Source organism: Drosophila subpulchrella, unplaced genomic scaffold (genome assembly GCF_014743375.2).
Source record: "Drosophila subpulchrella strain 33 F10 #4 breed RU33 unplaced genomic scaffold, RU_Dsub_v1.1 Primary Assembly Seq53, whole genome shotgun sequence".
NCBI classification, from domain to species: Eukaryota; Metazoa; Arthropoda; class Insecta; order Diptera; family Drosophilidae; genus Drosophila; species Drosophila subpulchrella.
The window spans coordinates 683,129-699,529 of NW_023665690.1; the positions used below are offsets into that span (position 1 = coordinate 683,129).

The 16,401-nt window shown below is 39.5% G+C and overlaps 1 protein-coding gene across 1 annotated transcript; it reads left to right on the plus strand.

The window, feature by feature from the left end:
* Positions 1–811: 811 nt before the first annotated feature.
* Positions 812–2,188, plus strand: LOC119562494 (RNA polymerase I-specific transcription initiation factor RRN3-like). Its single transcript, XM_037875700.1, has 3 exons — positions 812–854; positions 1,544–1,793; positions 1,855–2,188. The coding sequence occupies exons 1-3, from the start codon at positions 812–814 to the stop codon at positions 2,021–2,023; spliced, it is 462 nt and encodes a 153-aa protein (XP_037731628.1). The 3' UTR covers positions 2,024–2,188.
* The last annotated feature ends 14,213 nt before the right edge of the window (positions 2,189–16,401 follow it).

Below are 16,401 nucleotides of genomic sequence, written 5' to 3' on the forward strand. Positions count from 1 at the left end.
GTATCTGATAGTCGAGGTACTTGACTATAGCGTTCTTCCTTGTTATACCCTTGCAGAGGGTATATTGATTTCAGTCAGAAGTTTGCAACGCAGTGAAGGAGACGTTTCCGACCCCATAAAGTATATATATTCTTGATCAGCATGACTAGACGAGTCGATCTAGCCATGTCCGTCTGTCCGTCTGTCCGTCCGTTTCTACGCAAACTAGTCTCTCAGTTTTAAAGCTATCGGGCTGAAACTTTGCCAAAAGTCTTATATCTTTTGCAGGTAGTATATAAGTCGGAACCAGCCGGATCGGACAACTATATCTTATAGCTCCCATAGGAATTTTTTAAATTATATCCTTGGTGTTTTTTAACATATAACCTCCTACGCTTGGAAATACCATTTTTTAATTATTAATTAATTTTATTAAAATTGGACGAATATATCATACAGCTGCCATAGGAAAGATCGGAAAATTGGTAGGAAAATAATATGAAACAAATTATAGCTTCGGTGCTTTTAAACATATAACCTCCTACGCTTGGAAATAAAATTTTTCAATTAGTTCTGAATTTGGAATTTAATTTTATCAAAATCGGACGACTATATCATATAGCTGCCATTGGAACGATCGGAAAATTGGTGGGAAAATAATATGAAACAAATTATAGCTTCGATGTTTTTTGACATATTATCTATTGGGACTATTGGCAATATCATTTTTTGTATTTTTAAATGTAATAATTATAACTGCAAGGGTATACAAACTTCGGCTTGCCGAAGTTAACTTTCTTTCTTGTTTTTTATTTATTTTCTAAAAACCGGAATGCTCTGTATATGCATTGCTCCGATAGAAACGACCTGCAAGGGTACATAAACTTCGGCTTGACGAAGATATCCTTCTTTCTTGTTATACCAGTTACTCGTAGAGTAAAAGGGTATACTAGATTCGTCGGAAAGTATGTACCAGGTAGAAGGAAGCGTTTCCGAACCCATAAAGTATATATATTCTTGATAAGGATAATTAGCCGAGTCGCAGCGCTAGTTTATTTCAGCAGGGTGCCACGCCCACAAACGACTATAACACCCAAATTTGTTTATATTTTGTAAAAATTCAAATGAGATTTAGTTCTTATCAATTAATGCATCATGTCACATAGGAAGGGGGTGGGGTAGGGAGATAAGATAAAGTTTCTTAAGCAGTGGTGTCCACACACAAACAATAATACGTAAGACTTGCATTTGTGTGCGTAAATGTAAGGCGCTTGCCAAAGCCACATGACCGTTTACAGGTCGGTGTCGCGGCAGAGAGCCGGCAGAGGACTACCAGACTCGCAAGTCAGGCCAGTGGGCACCACTGTTTAAAGTAAAGGTTCATCCTAATTCGATCCGATTATCCGATTTTTACAAACTCTCATATACAATTTTATAAAATGGGGGTGAGGGTATGGCCTTAAAAGTTGTACTAAAAAAGCAGCCCTAATGACATAGTCTTAAATACCTAAGCATGTACATATACAACAGTATTAAATTGTTATTTTTTAAAATTTTTTTTTAGATTTGCATTTTCTTGAGTGTCTGCAGTTATCCCGCATCGCGGGATGTCACTTAAATCCCCTGCGATACTGTCTAGCCTCAGTGGCCACAGCATTCGCTGATGTTTCGAGAACTTACCAGCTGGCCTACTGTTATACAGTTTTGCATAGTAGCCCTCGGCGTAAACTACCCATTGTTTCCGTCCGTGGAAAATGTAAGACCGAGGAAAAGCTTGAAACGTTATTCCCCTTCAACCACTATGTGCTAAAGCTGTAAGTATTCATCATATAATTCCTTATATGCCAATATACAAAAGTCCTTATTCATTTTAAGATCGAAGAAGTATATTGAGGCCAACTTCATAGTTCACCAATGCAAAGGCACGGATAATTGTGTGTGTGGCTCTACCAATAAGTCCCTTTCTACACCACCAGATGACGAGGAGGACGATTTCATTATATCGGACATGCTAAAGCATTTGGAAATGTCTACGAAGCAATAGTTTAACAAAAACGGTACCCTTTCATCTTCACCGTCTTCCGCGACTTACCATTTAACTTATTTAAGAAATGTGATGAAGTTATGGACTCTAAGTTACCTTTACCAGTGAAAAAACAGTTTCAACGAATTTATTTGTCTTTAAAAAACATACGTGTAATTAATAAACGAAAACCAAAGGGAACACCAGCCTTGTGAGATTTTTGTATTCGTTCATTATCTATATCGTTTTAATTGGTCTACGCGTCGTCCCTCTCCCCTTACCCAGGATGAGAGTTCTGTGGACAGAGAGTGCAGTCATGTTTTAAAAACTCTCCGATTTTAGTTTACGTTTTTAGCATACAAACTAGGAGAGCGGCCGGAAATTCCTCGAGGAGGCGACGGACAAAGGCTGACCCTATTAGGAAGAGCAGCGTACTGACGAGAACGCCAGAAAAAGTGTGAAGTACGAGGGCAAGAGGCCTAGCTCCCGCTCAGCAGGAGAGGCAAGCAGCCCAAAAGCTGCCGGATTAGACCTGGGTATGAAAGCCAGGGAGTTTGAGGAAGCTAATGCGATGCACAAGGCACCGGCAACAAAGCCAGTAAAAGGGAAAAAGAACCAACCTCAGGCAGAGAGCAAAAGCGATTTTTTGAGATCTGGGAAAAGCCAAAAGACAACTGGTCAAGCAGAAGATTCCTTGACTTCTGGTTCAGCTCAAGTTTGTTATCCGAATACATTCTGCCCACAACGCTAATGGCTGTCGCTAATGTCTTGTAAAAGTGTATTTGAAATTTGGTTTTGTTTATCAAAAACCATTGTAATGAACTTTTTTTTATATTTTTGCTCCGTACGAAATTAGTGAGACTAGCTCAGTAGATTTGTGCGTTCGTCCCACCATATTTATGGTTAACGTGGCCGACCGGCTAAACAGTAACAACAGTTCAGAATTTTGGTTATGAGGCGTTTATAAACGGCTCCGGATCCAAAGTGTATGGAATTGTGCTGATGCTTCTCGTGCGACGACGTCTCGGTGATCCTTCGTGCTTGTTGGCCTCCGCCGCACCGGATACTTCCACTGCCAGTCGTAAGAGATGGCGAAGAGTTGGGCTGTTGGGGCTTAGGGATGGGACAACGTTCTCTGACTAGGGTGAGACGGTGCCACGTCTGCCCAATACTGCTTGAATATTCGGGCATTCGTTCGACGTCGCCAGAGCTGTACTCGTAACAGTCGACCGGGTCTCCTCTATACTCCTCCCAAGCACTTGGTTCCCCATTAAAAGAAATCACCTTTCATACCGGACTCAAGGTAGTTAACGGCTGCGCTTTCCAGACTTCTGTCAGGATCGGCAAGATTCGCCGGAGCCACGGGCAATCAAATAGCTAGAGCAGTCCTCCTAAGTGTCGACCGAGTTTTCACTCAACTTAGCCGTGTATTGCCAGCTACCTTTGTCTCAATTCGGTGACTATGCTGTCCCGAATGTATCGACCTAACGATCTTGCTCCTTCCTGACTTTCACTACTGTATACGTGTTCACTCGTGGTTTGATTATCGATGACTGGTCCAGCTTAAGGCGCTGGCTCCGCTTATATAGGCCTCCAGGTACCGTTTATCCTCGGCCCCTCCTCGTCTCCTCTGTAAACGGCACCACACCAGAATCTTAAGTCCACGGTTTTACCGTTCGACCTTTCGCCTTCTGCACACGGCAACACATTAGAGTCCAAAAGTAGGCGCTGTACCGTTCCTTCCTTTGGTCACGACACATAAGCGCTCTTTCCTTTTTCGCTCCCACTCCTTCTCCTTTTCTCGACTTAAGAGAGTCTTAGTTACTCCCGCCGTTGACCCGCGCCTTCTTGAATTTCTTCACTTTGACATTCAGAGCACTGTGCAGAAATCACATTGTGTCAACACCCGCTAGGACCATCACAATGCTTTGTTTTAATTAGACAGTCGGATTCCCCAAGTCCGTGCCAGTTCTGAATTGATTCTTAATTGATAAAAGTTATAATTAATAAGAACTAATTGGCTTTTAAAATTTAGCAAGAAAGTTCCACAATTGGCTACGAAACTAAAATATCCGGGAAACAAGTGACCAACATAAATGCCAGACACTCTATTCACCCAGAACGAGCACATAAACCATGTAATTGTTTCCCAACCAAGCCCGACTATCTCAATTTTCAGTGCCAATCCTTATCTCGAAGTTACGGATCTAATTTGCAGACTTCCCTTACCTACATTATTCTATCGACTAGAGACTCTTCACCTTGGAGACCAGCTGCGGATATTGGTACGGCCTGTTAAGAAGTTTGCGTGTCGCCATCATAAATTATCAAGGTCCGAGGAGAAAATATCGACATATCATGTTCTTCTAGCCCATCTACCATATCTCTCTGCGAAAGACTTCCATGGTAGTACGGCTATAAAACAGAAAAGAAAACTTCCGATATCTCTTGACGGCTTCTTTATGGTCGTTCCTGTTGCCAGGATGAGCACGAGGCCCATATTTATTAACAAACGGATACTCAACACGTTACGGAATTGGAACCGTATTCCCTTTCTTTCAAAATGATTCAAGTATAATAATTAGCTTAATTTATATAATATATTTGTATGGCATTTGTGTTTTACTTGAAATTTTTCGGCTTTCGCCTTAAACTTAGCACCGACTAACCCGTGATCATCCACTGTTCACACGAAACCCTTCTCCACTTCAGTCCTTCAAGGTCTCATTCGATTATTTGCTACTACCACCAAGATCTGTACCAATGGCAGCTCCATGCAGGCTTACGCCAAACACTTCTACGCATACCATTGTACCTTCCTACTCACTAAAGTTTCAAAATTTATATCACAAGTAATATAAATCATTTAGCGGTAATGTACAGGTATACAACTAGTTGCTTCGGCAGGTGAGTTGTTACACACTCCTTAACGGATTTCGACTCCATGATCACCGTCCTGTTGTTTTAAGCAACCAACGCCTTTCATGGTATCTGCATTTGGGCACCGTAACATTACGTTTGGTTCATCCCACAGCGCCACATTATATCATAACCTTGAACTTCATATCAGGAAAGTTAAGGTTCTTACCCATTTAAAGTTTGAGAATAGGTTAAGATCGTTTCGACCCTAAGGCCTCTAATCATTCGCTTTACCAGATAAGATTATTATACCCTTGCAGAGGGTATATTGATTTCAGTCAGAAGTTTGCAACGCAGTGAAGGAGACGTTTCCGACCCCATAAAGTATATATATTCTTGATCAGCATGACTAGACGAGTCGATCTAGCCATGTCCGTCTGTCCGTCTGTCCGTCTGTCCGTCCGTTTCTACGCAAACTAGTCTCTCAGTTTTAAAGCTATCGGGCTGAAACTTTCCCAAAAGTCTTATATCTTTTGCAGGTAGTATATAAGTCGGAACCAGCCGGATCGGACAACTATATCTTATAGCTCCCATAGGAATAATCGGACAAAAAAATGAAAAAAAATTATATCTATGGTGTTTTTTAGCATATAAACTCCTAAGCTTGGAAATAACAATTTTTAAATAATTTTGAATTTTGAATTAAATTTTATCGAAATCGGACGACTATATCATATAGCTGCCATAGGAACGATCGGAAAATTTGTGGAAAAATAATATGAAAAAAATTATAGCTTCGGTGTTTTTCAACATATAACCTCCAACGCTTGGAAATAACATTTTTTAATTAGTTCTGAATTTCGAATTAAATTTTATCAAAATCGGACGACTATGTCATATAGCTGCCATTGGAACGATCGCAAAATTGGTAGGAAAATAATATGAAACAAATTATAGCTTCGGTGTTTTTTAACATATAACCTCCTACGCTTGGAAATAACATTTTTTAATTAGTTCTGAGTTTCGAATTTAATTTTATCAAAATCGGACGACTATATCATATAGCTGCCATAGGAACGATCGGAAAATTGGTAGGAAAATAATATGAAACAAATTATAGCTTCGGTGTTTTTTGACATATTATCTTATACTATTGGGAATATCATTTTTTGTGTTTTTAAATTTAATAATTATAGCTGCAAGGGTATATAAGCTTCGGCTTGCCGAAGCTAACTTCCTTTCTTGTTTTATATAACATTAAAATGCTCCATCTATCCTGAGGGAAACTTCGGAAGGAACCAGCTACTAGATGGTTCGATTGGTCTTTCGCCCCTATACTCAATTCTGACAATCGATTTGCATGTCAGAACTGTTTCGGTCTTCCATCAGGGTTTCCCCTGACTTCAACCTGATCAAGTATAGTTTACCATCTTTCGGGTCACAGCATATATGCTCAAGGTACGTTCCAGTTAGAGGCATAAATAATATAAATATCATTATACATAACTATATAGAACGCCCCGGGATTGTGTTAATTAGCTATAAATAGTTAAAAAACTAATCCCATTATTAGTCAAGTTAATTACGCTATTAGGTTTATATCCCAATAACTTGCACATATGTTAGACTCCTTGGTCCGTGTTTCAAAACGGGTCCCGAAGGTATCCTGAATCTTTCGCATTGTTAATCATACAAGTGCATATAAAAACACAAAAATCAATGATAATTATGCCATTATATAATTCCGAAAAATTATTTATTATAGCTACAATTGTTCTTAATAAATTAAATCAGATTCTAATCCTTCGATTTCATAAAATAATTGTCTGTTTCAAATATACTTATAATATGGTAATACCTAATAATTGAATACCCATGAACTGTAGTTACCTTTTTGTATATTGATAACTCATTTTTATTTTCGAAAATTCCCTTTTTTATATAACAAGCAGTGGCTCCTGTATCTATTAAAATCTTTAACTGCTTCTTGGTTTTTCGGTCTGTCCTATTTAAATAAGGCATTCCCCTGTAGGGGTCTGGTCTAAAAAATGATCTTCGTTGATATTGTTTAATTTGGTTACTTTATTAGCTGGCTGATTTACTGTTCCATCTGGTTCCCTTTTCTGAGCTTGAGTTTGCTCTTTATTTTGATTAGTGCGATAGTAATTTGATCGATTATTATTTTGATAATAATTATTATTGTATCTACCTCGATTATTATTTGCCTGCCAATTATTATTCGGCTGTCGATTGTAACTACGTTTATTCTGGAGATGAATCGGTGGATTAACATCCATTGGCTCGACGGCTTGCTGCTTTTGATTGTTATTATGATTATCGTTTTGCCAAAAATTTCCCTTTTGTGGCCAATTATAATTCTGGTTATTACTCCAATTATTTCCAATTTTATTAGTATCATTGTTCTGTCGTTTTTGATCAAATCGTAAGTTTTTTCCCTGATATTTATTTTCATTTTTAAATCCATGAAACCTGTTTGCAAATTGAGCACGGAAATTGTTTGATTGTAATTCTTGGACCTTTGCCAAAGCATTGGGTAAATCTGGTGGATTTAATGAGAAAAGAGTTTCTGAGATAGATCCATTTAGCCCAGATATAAAAATTCGTAAAGCATTGCTCCTTATTGTTTTGTTTGTTTCTTTGGCAATTACGCTGTCCTTTCCGTATGTCATTATGGTTTTGTTTATTAGTAGAGTCATTTTTTTTATTGACTTCATTATAGTATTCTGTAACTGTCATTCGTCCCTGCCTAAGGATACTTAGCTCTAACTCGAGAATATGTATTGGTCATTTATCGCTATATATAAAGTCCAATCTAGATAAGATTGCTCGAAAGTTTAAAACGGTGCCATGATTGGTAAGAGCATCATGGGCAGCTCCCAAAATTGTATTTCGTAAAATTGTTTAGGCGATAAAATATTGTTCACTTTGAATTTTATAGAGACTCTACAGTTTCTGCGGCTTCCCCCCAACCTACATATTGTGTTGGTTCCCCCGTGAATTTTGGTAAAGATTTTACCACTTCAAGTGTTGTATCGCATTTTATTATTATAATTATAAAAATGTTTGACTATAGTCGCATTTTATAGTTGGGTCGATTATTTGTATTTTATAATCCTCCACAGTGTTTGCATCTGTGGCTAACTTTCCTTCTAAACCTTCTATTTTCCTGCTTACTTCATTTAATTGAACATTTATCAATCTATTTATTAATTCCACTGTTAAGCCGCCTGCTGTGGCTATACTACCTGCAGAAAAAATTTGGTGCTGAACCTCCGGTTGCCATTGTTAAATTTATTTTACCAAAGCTATTTATTAAATCTTCCAGATTGTTTCTCGATATTTTTTATTAAATTGCGAATCTATCTTACTTTTTATCAATGTTTAAATCTTATATTATTTTTTCTTAAATTCCCTGATCTTAGATTATAATCTTTAATTTTTTTATTATTGAAAATTAATTTCTCACGAGACTGTCCCGATGGGGTCTTCCTTCTGTGAGGTTGTGGGTTGATCTTCCTTCCTGGATTCAGTAGAAATTATTGGCGATAGAATCCCCTTTCTTCCTTCTTTAATTTTTCCTGTTTCAGCGTGTTGTGATTTTGTTGTTGTTGTTGTAAGAGCTTGTTTGTTTAACTGTTTTAGTTTAGTGCGTTTCTGGTTTTGTGTTCTTGTATTTTTTTGATTTAAGATTTTGGTCCACCTTTTTTTAAAATTCACCTTTAAATGGATTATTTCATTTTTATACCCGTTACTCGTAGAGTAAAATGGTATACTCGATTCGTCGGAAAGTATGTAACAGGCAGAAGGAAGCGTTTCCGACCCCATAAACTATATATATTCTTGATCAGGATCACTAGCCGAGTCGATCTAGCCATGTCCGTCTGTCCGTCTGTCCGGATGAACGCTGAGATCTTGAACACTATAAAAGCTAGGCTATTGAGAGTGTGTGCAGATTCCTGAGCTTCTTACGCAGCGCAAGTTTGTTTCAGTAGAGTGGCACGCCCACTCTAACGCCCACAAACCGCCCAGAACTGTGGCTCCTACAGTTTTGATGCTAGAGTAAAAATTTAAACTGAAATGAATTGTTCTCATCAATACCTATCGATTGACCCAAAAAAAAGTTTGCCACGCCCACTTTAACGCCCACAAACTTCAAAAAATCGTTAGTATGAACGCGGATATCTCGGAAACTATCAAAGATAGGGTATTGGGATTTCAGATTTTGATTCCGTAGCTTTGTACGCAGCTCAATTTTGTCACGTGAATATGCCACGCCCACTATAACGTCCACAAACCGCCCAAACCTGTGGCGCCCACAATTTTCATGCTAGAAAAAAAATTTTAACTGAAATGTATTGGTCTCGTCAATACCAATCGATTGATCTAAAAAAATTTGCAACGCCTACCCTAACGCCCACAACGCTTAAATTTGTCTTCCGCCGGTAGGTGGCGCATTTAAATCTCGCTTTGCTGCTTGCATATCTCCATTTCCCTTTGGTTCCTTAGGCTGAGTAACGGGTATCTGATAGTCGAGGTTCTTAACTATAGCGTTCTCCCTTGTTTAATTTCCATTTAATTGTAGTTAACGACTGTCACTTTCTGGTGTTGTTTGGTGGATTTTTTAATTTCTTCACTAGAAATGTTGAGTTGTTGGCCGCGCGAGCTCCGTTTATACTTAACTTATTTTTCATTAAATAATTTTTGGAACTTTTTATTTAACGCGGCCCCACGGGCGCCAATTAAATTCGTCGTTTGTAGATGATTTAAAAAAATTTAATTTTTTATTTTTAAAACTCGGGTGATAAACCTTTATTCTTAAAACACAATTAATACAAGACACTTTTTAAAACTTGTGAACCGATCGCGGTCTCGGGTAAAATAGGACTGGCTCTTAATTCTAAAAAATTATCCAATGAACCTCGGCCAGAAGCTTTCCTTTTCTTAAGCTTTTTGTTTAAAATAAAAGCTTATGCTGAAACTGTCGCATCTCGTTGTGAAATGAAATTATGCTGACCGATGCAATTTGATTGAAAATCGGAACGCAATATGTTCTGAACTTAGAACGCAATACTGTGGGCTTCGAACGGAAAAGTTTGGGCTTCGAACGGAAGCTTGTGTTTACTTTACGATTGGTTTATTTATCTTAGCAGGACGGTCAATGTCGTTGAAGGCAAGGGTAACATAGCTGAGATTGAATTCAAAAATTTGTTTATAAATTCCATAAGTGGAACCGTTTCACGGGTTGGATAACTGTCATATGATTAAAAAATGCGGTTTACTTGTTACTTACTATACCCTTTCTAAAGCGAAAAATATCCTACTACATAATCTTTACTTCTTGAGTAAACAACACAATATGATTTTTTTAAAAAATGTTAATTATAAAATGTTTTAAATATTTAAATCAATTTTAACGGACTAAATTTCTATAACTAAACTAAAGAATTATATTGTAATAAAAATGTATAAAAAGTAAACATAACATTATAAGTAAATTCAATTTACTCTTCGCTGTTGGCGCGTGCCACTGCACCTATACCCTTTCTAAAGCGAAAAATATCCGACTACATAATTTTTACTTCTTGAGTAAACAACACAATTTGATTTTTTTTAAAAATGTTAATTATAAAATGTTTTAAATATTTAAATCAATTTTAACGGACTAAATTTCTATAACTAAACTAAAGAATTATATTGTAATAAAAATGTATAATAAGTAAACATAACATTATAAGTAAATTCAATTTACTTAATTTTACTATAATCAAATAATATACTTTTATAAATCAATAAAGTTGTTTTCGATATACAATGATGAGTAGGGTGGATATGTATGTTCTGGACCACTTTTTGATTGTATGTTCTGGAACAGAATTCTTATCGCTGGTGCGGAGGCGCTTATCGCGAGTGGAAGTTGTTGTTGTGGAAGCTTCTGGGGCCGCGCTCACTTCCCCTCCCCCTTCCCCTCCCGCTTGTCCTGGGTCTTGACCCTCTGGGGGGTTGCGCTCACTTCCCCTCCCCCTTCCCCTCCCGCTTGTCCTCGGACTCTCACTCTCGTTTGCGATAGCGCCCACTCCGCCTTCCCCTCCCACTCCCCCTCCCACTTGACCTCTCACTCTCGTTTAAAAGTTATGTATGTATATATATTATTTTCTTCGGTTTACAAACTCCTGTATTATGTGAATATTAATATAGTACAAAAAATTTGTAACCATAGAAAACAATATACTCTTTTTATCTCACTTTACGTTCTCTGAATTTTTTTGAAGCCTTTTAAAAATATATTTTTTTTGACGTTACTCGTTTAAATTTTATATATGTATGTATATTATTTTCTACGGACTACAAAAATTTCGTATTATGTGAATATAATTATAATACAAAGAGTTTGTACCCCATAGAAAACAATATACTCTCTTTTTTATCTCACTTCACTTTCTCTACATTTTTGAAGGCTTTAGAAATATATTTTTGATATCATCGTGACAAAAGATCTATTAAATATATTAAATTTTTCCACACAATAACAATAAAAAGAATATACCCTTTATCTCACTTCACTTTCTCTGCATTTTGAAGGCTTTAAATATATTTTTGAAGTTATCGTGTTTAAAGATGTTTTAAATATATTAGATTTTTCCACACCATAACGTTAAAACAATATACTCTTTATCTCATTTCACTCTCATCGCATTTTGAAGGCTTTAAATATATTTTTTGATGTCATCGTGGTGCAATATCTACTAAATATATTAGATTTTTCCACTCAATAACATCAAAACAATATACTCTTTCACTTCACTTTCTCCGCATTTTTGAAGGCTTTAAATATATTTTTGATGTCACCGTGGTGCTATATCTATTAAATATATCAGATATTTTTCCCATGATGGCACAAACAATATACTCTTTTATCGCATACTTCACTTTTTTTTATTTTCTACACACACACATTATTGAAGGCTTTAGAAATATCTTTTTTTTGTTATCGCGGAAAGAGTTCTTCTATTAAATAAGTAGCAAATCTTTTTCCGCGACACAAAAAAAATACATTTTATCTCACATCACTTTCTCTGCATTTCTGTTTTTTTTTTTTTTTTTTTTTTTGAAGGCTTTAAAAATATATTTTTTTCTGATCGCGTAAAAAGATCTATTAAATATAGCAGATCCTCCTCATCGATACAGAAAAAAATATACTCTTCAACTCACGTTACACACACACACACACACACACGATCGTTGAAGGTATTTGATATATTGTTTCTGTCCAACGTTCCAGTGCCATACTTTGTGAATATTAATACAAGCAATAGGCCGTTGTACAGAAACAATATTTTTTTTGTTTTGTTTTTAACAGTGTATATACTAGTTCTCACAAACCTCACATAATATTGTTTTTTTTTTTTTTTTTTTGGGACTGTAAGCTGAAATGAGAACGTTGCATATTAAGAGATTCTATTTTCAGGAGTAAATAAGTTTTTACTAATGTTGATAGGTTAATATATATATATATATGTATATAGGTTATTATTAAATATGTGTATATAATTAATTTCGCCTTTCAATTCTCTCAGCCAAATCCTGGTAGCGTTGCATTATAATATAAACTCCTACTTTGAAGCGTTTTCTAATGTTACGCGAAATCTTCATATCGGTGTCTGATATGTGTGCGCCCTATCGTCATCAATTTCCTCATATTACGTAAGGTCTGTAGTTCAAAATCGGGTAGAATATCTTCATACTCAATACAAAATTCGTCTATTTCTTTTTTTAGGTCCTCAACTTCGTCTGTATTAACGAATGTTTCAATCTCATAACTGCTTAATTCTTTCCTATTTCTGTATCCCACACCGAAAACGTCATCATCATCTTCAATAATAATTTTAGGATTTTTTTTGATAAGTTTTCACGCAAAAAGCGATAGCGTTGCATTAAATTGAAGGCTTCCACATGAATTGCCCCCTGATTGGGCGTAATGCTCTGTAGTCCCCTGGCGTAAGTACTGTTCCTACTGACAACAGTTTTTTTATGGTACGTAAGGTCCTCAGATCGGTGCTAGATATTACATCATCGTATAACGTACGAAATTCTTCAATTTCATCCTTTAACTCTCGAATTTCTCTATCAGCAACATCAACAGCGTCTTCAATGTTGATAGATCCTCGTTTAGCAACAGAGTTAACAGTGGTGGATCTAACCAACTTTTTGGGTCGAGGATCTTCCTTTTCAGCAGCAGCAGCAGCAGCAGCAGCAGCACCAGCAGCATCAACAGTAGTACCATCATCAGTACTAGCAGCATCACCATCACCATCAATGATAGATTTAGAAACTTGTGTTTTGGGGCCCTTTATTTTTTTTTTGATTAAAAAAATATAAATAAAAAAAGAGATGAAGAATAAATTTTAATTTTACATTCTTTTTTTATGTTTTTTTTTTGTCTAGGCGCAGCAGGTATGGTTATGGTGGAGACCTACGTTATTATCCTCAATGGTGTCCTCAGGAATTTGAGTTAAGATCTTGTAGTCTTCTTCTTCTTCTTCTGAGGTTACGTAACCGGGTTGTCTGTGGGTACACACCACGCATTTGCAATCGGAGCATCGAAGCGCTTTCGGTGGTCTAACCAATTTGCTTAACCAATTTGAATCGGATGCTTCTTCTGCTCCTACTACCACTTGCTTGAATTTGATCGTTTGTGACTCCATGTTTACTTCTGCTTGCTTAGTTCTGGTTCTAAGTCTGGATGTTGGTGGTGGCGGCGGGTTATATATTGTTCACGTACTTAGCCAATGTAAGACAATTATGAAATGCCTTTGAATTCGACTGTCCCAGCGCTATTTATTGACAATTTTTCTCTGATTGACTGTGTGTATGTGGACGCTATATTTTCTCGCAATAACTTGCAAATACAAAGTAAGTGTTTTTTGTTTGAAATCCCTTTTGAACACCGGATGCGCGATAACTGCATCCAATGCAAAAAAAAAATTATTAATTTGTTTATTTCTACCCCCACGCTCAATTTTTTTATTTGAGTAGGTGGCTTGCTAAATTTTTTTGTTTTTTTTTTTAAGTTATGTGAAAGATAACGAAGAAAAAAAGGGGTTTAAAATTTATTGGCTGAGTGGGTGATAACAGTATGCTTTGAGAAAAAAATGCGATTTAAATTCACATTTGCGCAATAAGTGCACACACACACACACACACACACACAATCACTTGCGAAAAAAGAAGAGTGACGTGAGGCAAGACGGTTGTATAGTCGAGTGCGCTCTGAAATTATCTCGTTTTAAAGTCAATGTAGCGACGGTCGTTACCTAAAAAGTGTACTGTGTATAGTGCGAGACACTCCGGGACTAGAGGTACGTACCAGGGCACTGTTCCGGCGGGGCCTCCGAACGTATCCCCAAGTCTTGTACCGGTGAGGCTGCTGTCGGTTCGTGGGCCAGGGGGGGGATCCTCTCCCGCGCCCATCGAGTGAGAGGCTTTCACCTCGAAATCTCTCTCACGCGCACAGCATCCACAAGCTGCCACCCGCGCGTTTTTTCCCTCATCACTGCAAACAACAAAATCAGCTGTTTACAGTGTTGAACAACGTCGGGGTAGGAGCTTAACAGCGCGGATCCCCGCGCCTAACAGCACATAGTGTTGGAAAGCGCCATAAACGCGGGCCCAGCCAAAGTTTTTGAATTTTGAACATTCGAAATTCTCCAAATTCTGGCACCGGGATTCAGGGACGGCAAAAGGCAGAAGGCCAAGGATCGGGCTAAATTCCAACCCCTCCGCCGCGGCGGTGCGTATCGAAAGGGGCTCTGGGGACCGAAAAGGGGCGGTATATCCCCCATCGTAAGCCTAGGGGAAATCTGTGGTCAGCGCGGGAGCCTCCCTCGAACAAACCGGGTAGCCCGAGATGGAGGAGACTGAAAACCCTTTCGCGGGCAGACCAGTGGTGGCAAGATCTCCCCGCCAGCCGAGGGAAGATGGGACCGATGGAGTTCCAGCGGCATTCAAGAAGGGCAGCAAGCTCGCCCGCTCGCCGGCACCTTCGACAACTCAAGTCGATGAGCTGACCGTAGACACCGAGGAAGCCAAGGAAACCCCTAAGAGGACGCGTGATCCTGCAAGCCCAGCTAACTCGCAGAGGACAACGCCGGCCAAAAGGAGCAAGGCCTCCCACGAGGCAACCTGCCTGGAGGATCTCTTGGAGCTGGGGAAGCTTCTGCAGGAGGTATCCACCAAGATGATGGATAAGACGGCGCGCCACATAACTGTCGCCACGAGGGAGACGTTCGTGCGCATGAAGGCGCTACACACGAACATCCTAGAGGCGAACAGAGAGGGCGGCAAGGACGACAACATCAGGGTAAATGGGCAAGATGCTGCAATTGTGTGCGCGAAATGCTCTCGAAGCCTGCAGAGCGCCGACAAAGAACAGCAGACAACGCCTGTCTGGAGGAGAGATTTTGCAGCGCAAACGGAGCCTTGGCGAAGGATAAGCCAGCCGACTGTGGCTGGTGGATCCGCGGCGCAAGTGGCCCCACCATCCACGCGCCCAACGCAGCAGAAAAGTGCCAAAGCTCCCAGGAGCACCCAAAAGAACCCGCCAAAAGGGCCACAGGAGAGAGATGCGACGCACGCTGGCGCCAGTAAGACTGTGACCCCCGCAATTCCGGTCGCTGAGTGGGAGGTGGTCAAGAAAAAGCCGAGGGCCACGCGTCGCGCCAGACCCGACGCCGTCGTTGTCCAGGCGAGCGGGAAATCGTACAGCGAGGTGTTAGCCATGGTGACTCGAAGGGGAGATAAACAGCTATCGGACTTGGGAAGCTGTGTATCCAAGGTACGCCGCACCATTAACGGCAACCTACTGCTCGAGGTGGCCAAAGGCAGCGCAGAAAGTGCAGAATCCATGAAGGAGAGCATTGCGAGGGTGTTAGGCGACGCAGCGTCAGTGCGAGCCATGTCGGACGAGACCAAACTGCTCGTTCTGGAGATAAGAGACATCGACTCCATCGCGACGGAGCAGGAAATCTGCGCTGCGATTGCGAGCCAGTATGGTATCGACGCGGAGCGCATCAGAGTTCGGAGTCTGCGTCGAGGCTACGCGGAGTCGCAGTTAGCTGTGATCAGTTTGCCCTACTCCCTGGGGAAAGCCGTCCTCCATCGAGGCGAGGTACGGATTGGATGGACCATCTGCAGGATCCGGGAAAGAACAGGCCCCCCAAGATGTTTCAGATGCTTGGAATCCGGGCATATTGCAGTTAACTGCAAGAGCCTAGTGGACAGGAGTGATTGCTGCATGAGATGTGGTGAAAAAGGGCACAAGGCAGCCAAGTGCAGCAAGGAGCCTTCATGCTTGTTCTGCTCTGCGGCAGGAAGAAAGGAGACCAGGCACCAGGCAGGAAGCAGACTCTGCCCAGCCACAACCAGCGGGACAGGGATACCTCGGCCGTCATGCAATTGATTCAGCTAAATCTGAACCATTGCAGGGCCGCGCAAGACCTCCTGAAGCAGACGGTGCTCGAGCT

Bases quoted from the DNA above. Each gene is read 5' to 3' on its own strand.
- LOC119562494 (XM_037875700.1), top strand. From the start codon at position 812: ATGCTCTGTATATGCATTGCTCCGATAGAAACGACCTGCAAGG. The intron at 855-1,543 runs GTACATAAACTT...ATTTTTTTTTAG, and splicing joins GATAGAAACGACCTGCAAGG to ATTTGCATTTTCTTGAGTGT. The intron at 1,794-1,854 runs GTAAGTATTCAT...ATTCATTTTAAG, and splicing joins AACCACTATGTGCTAAAGCT to ATCGAAGAAGTATATTGAGG.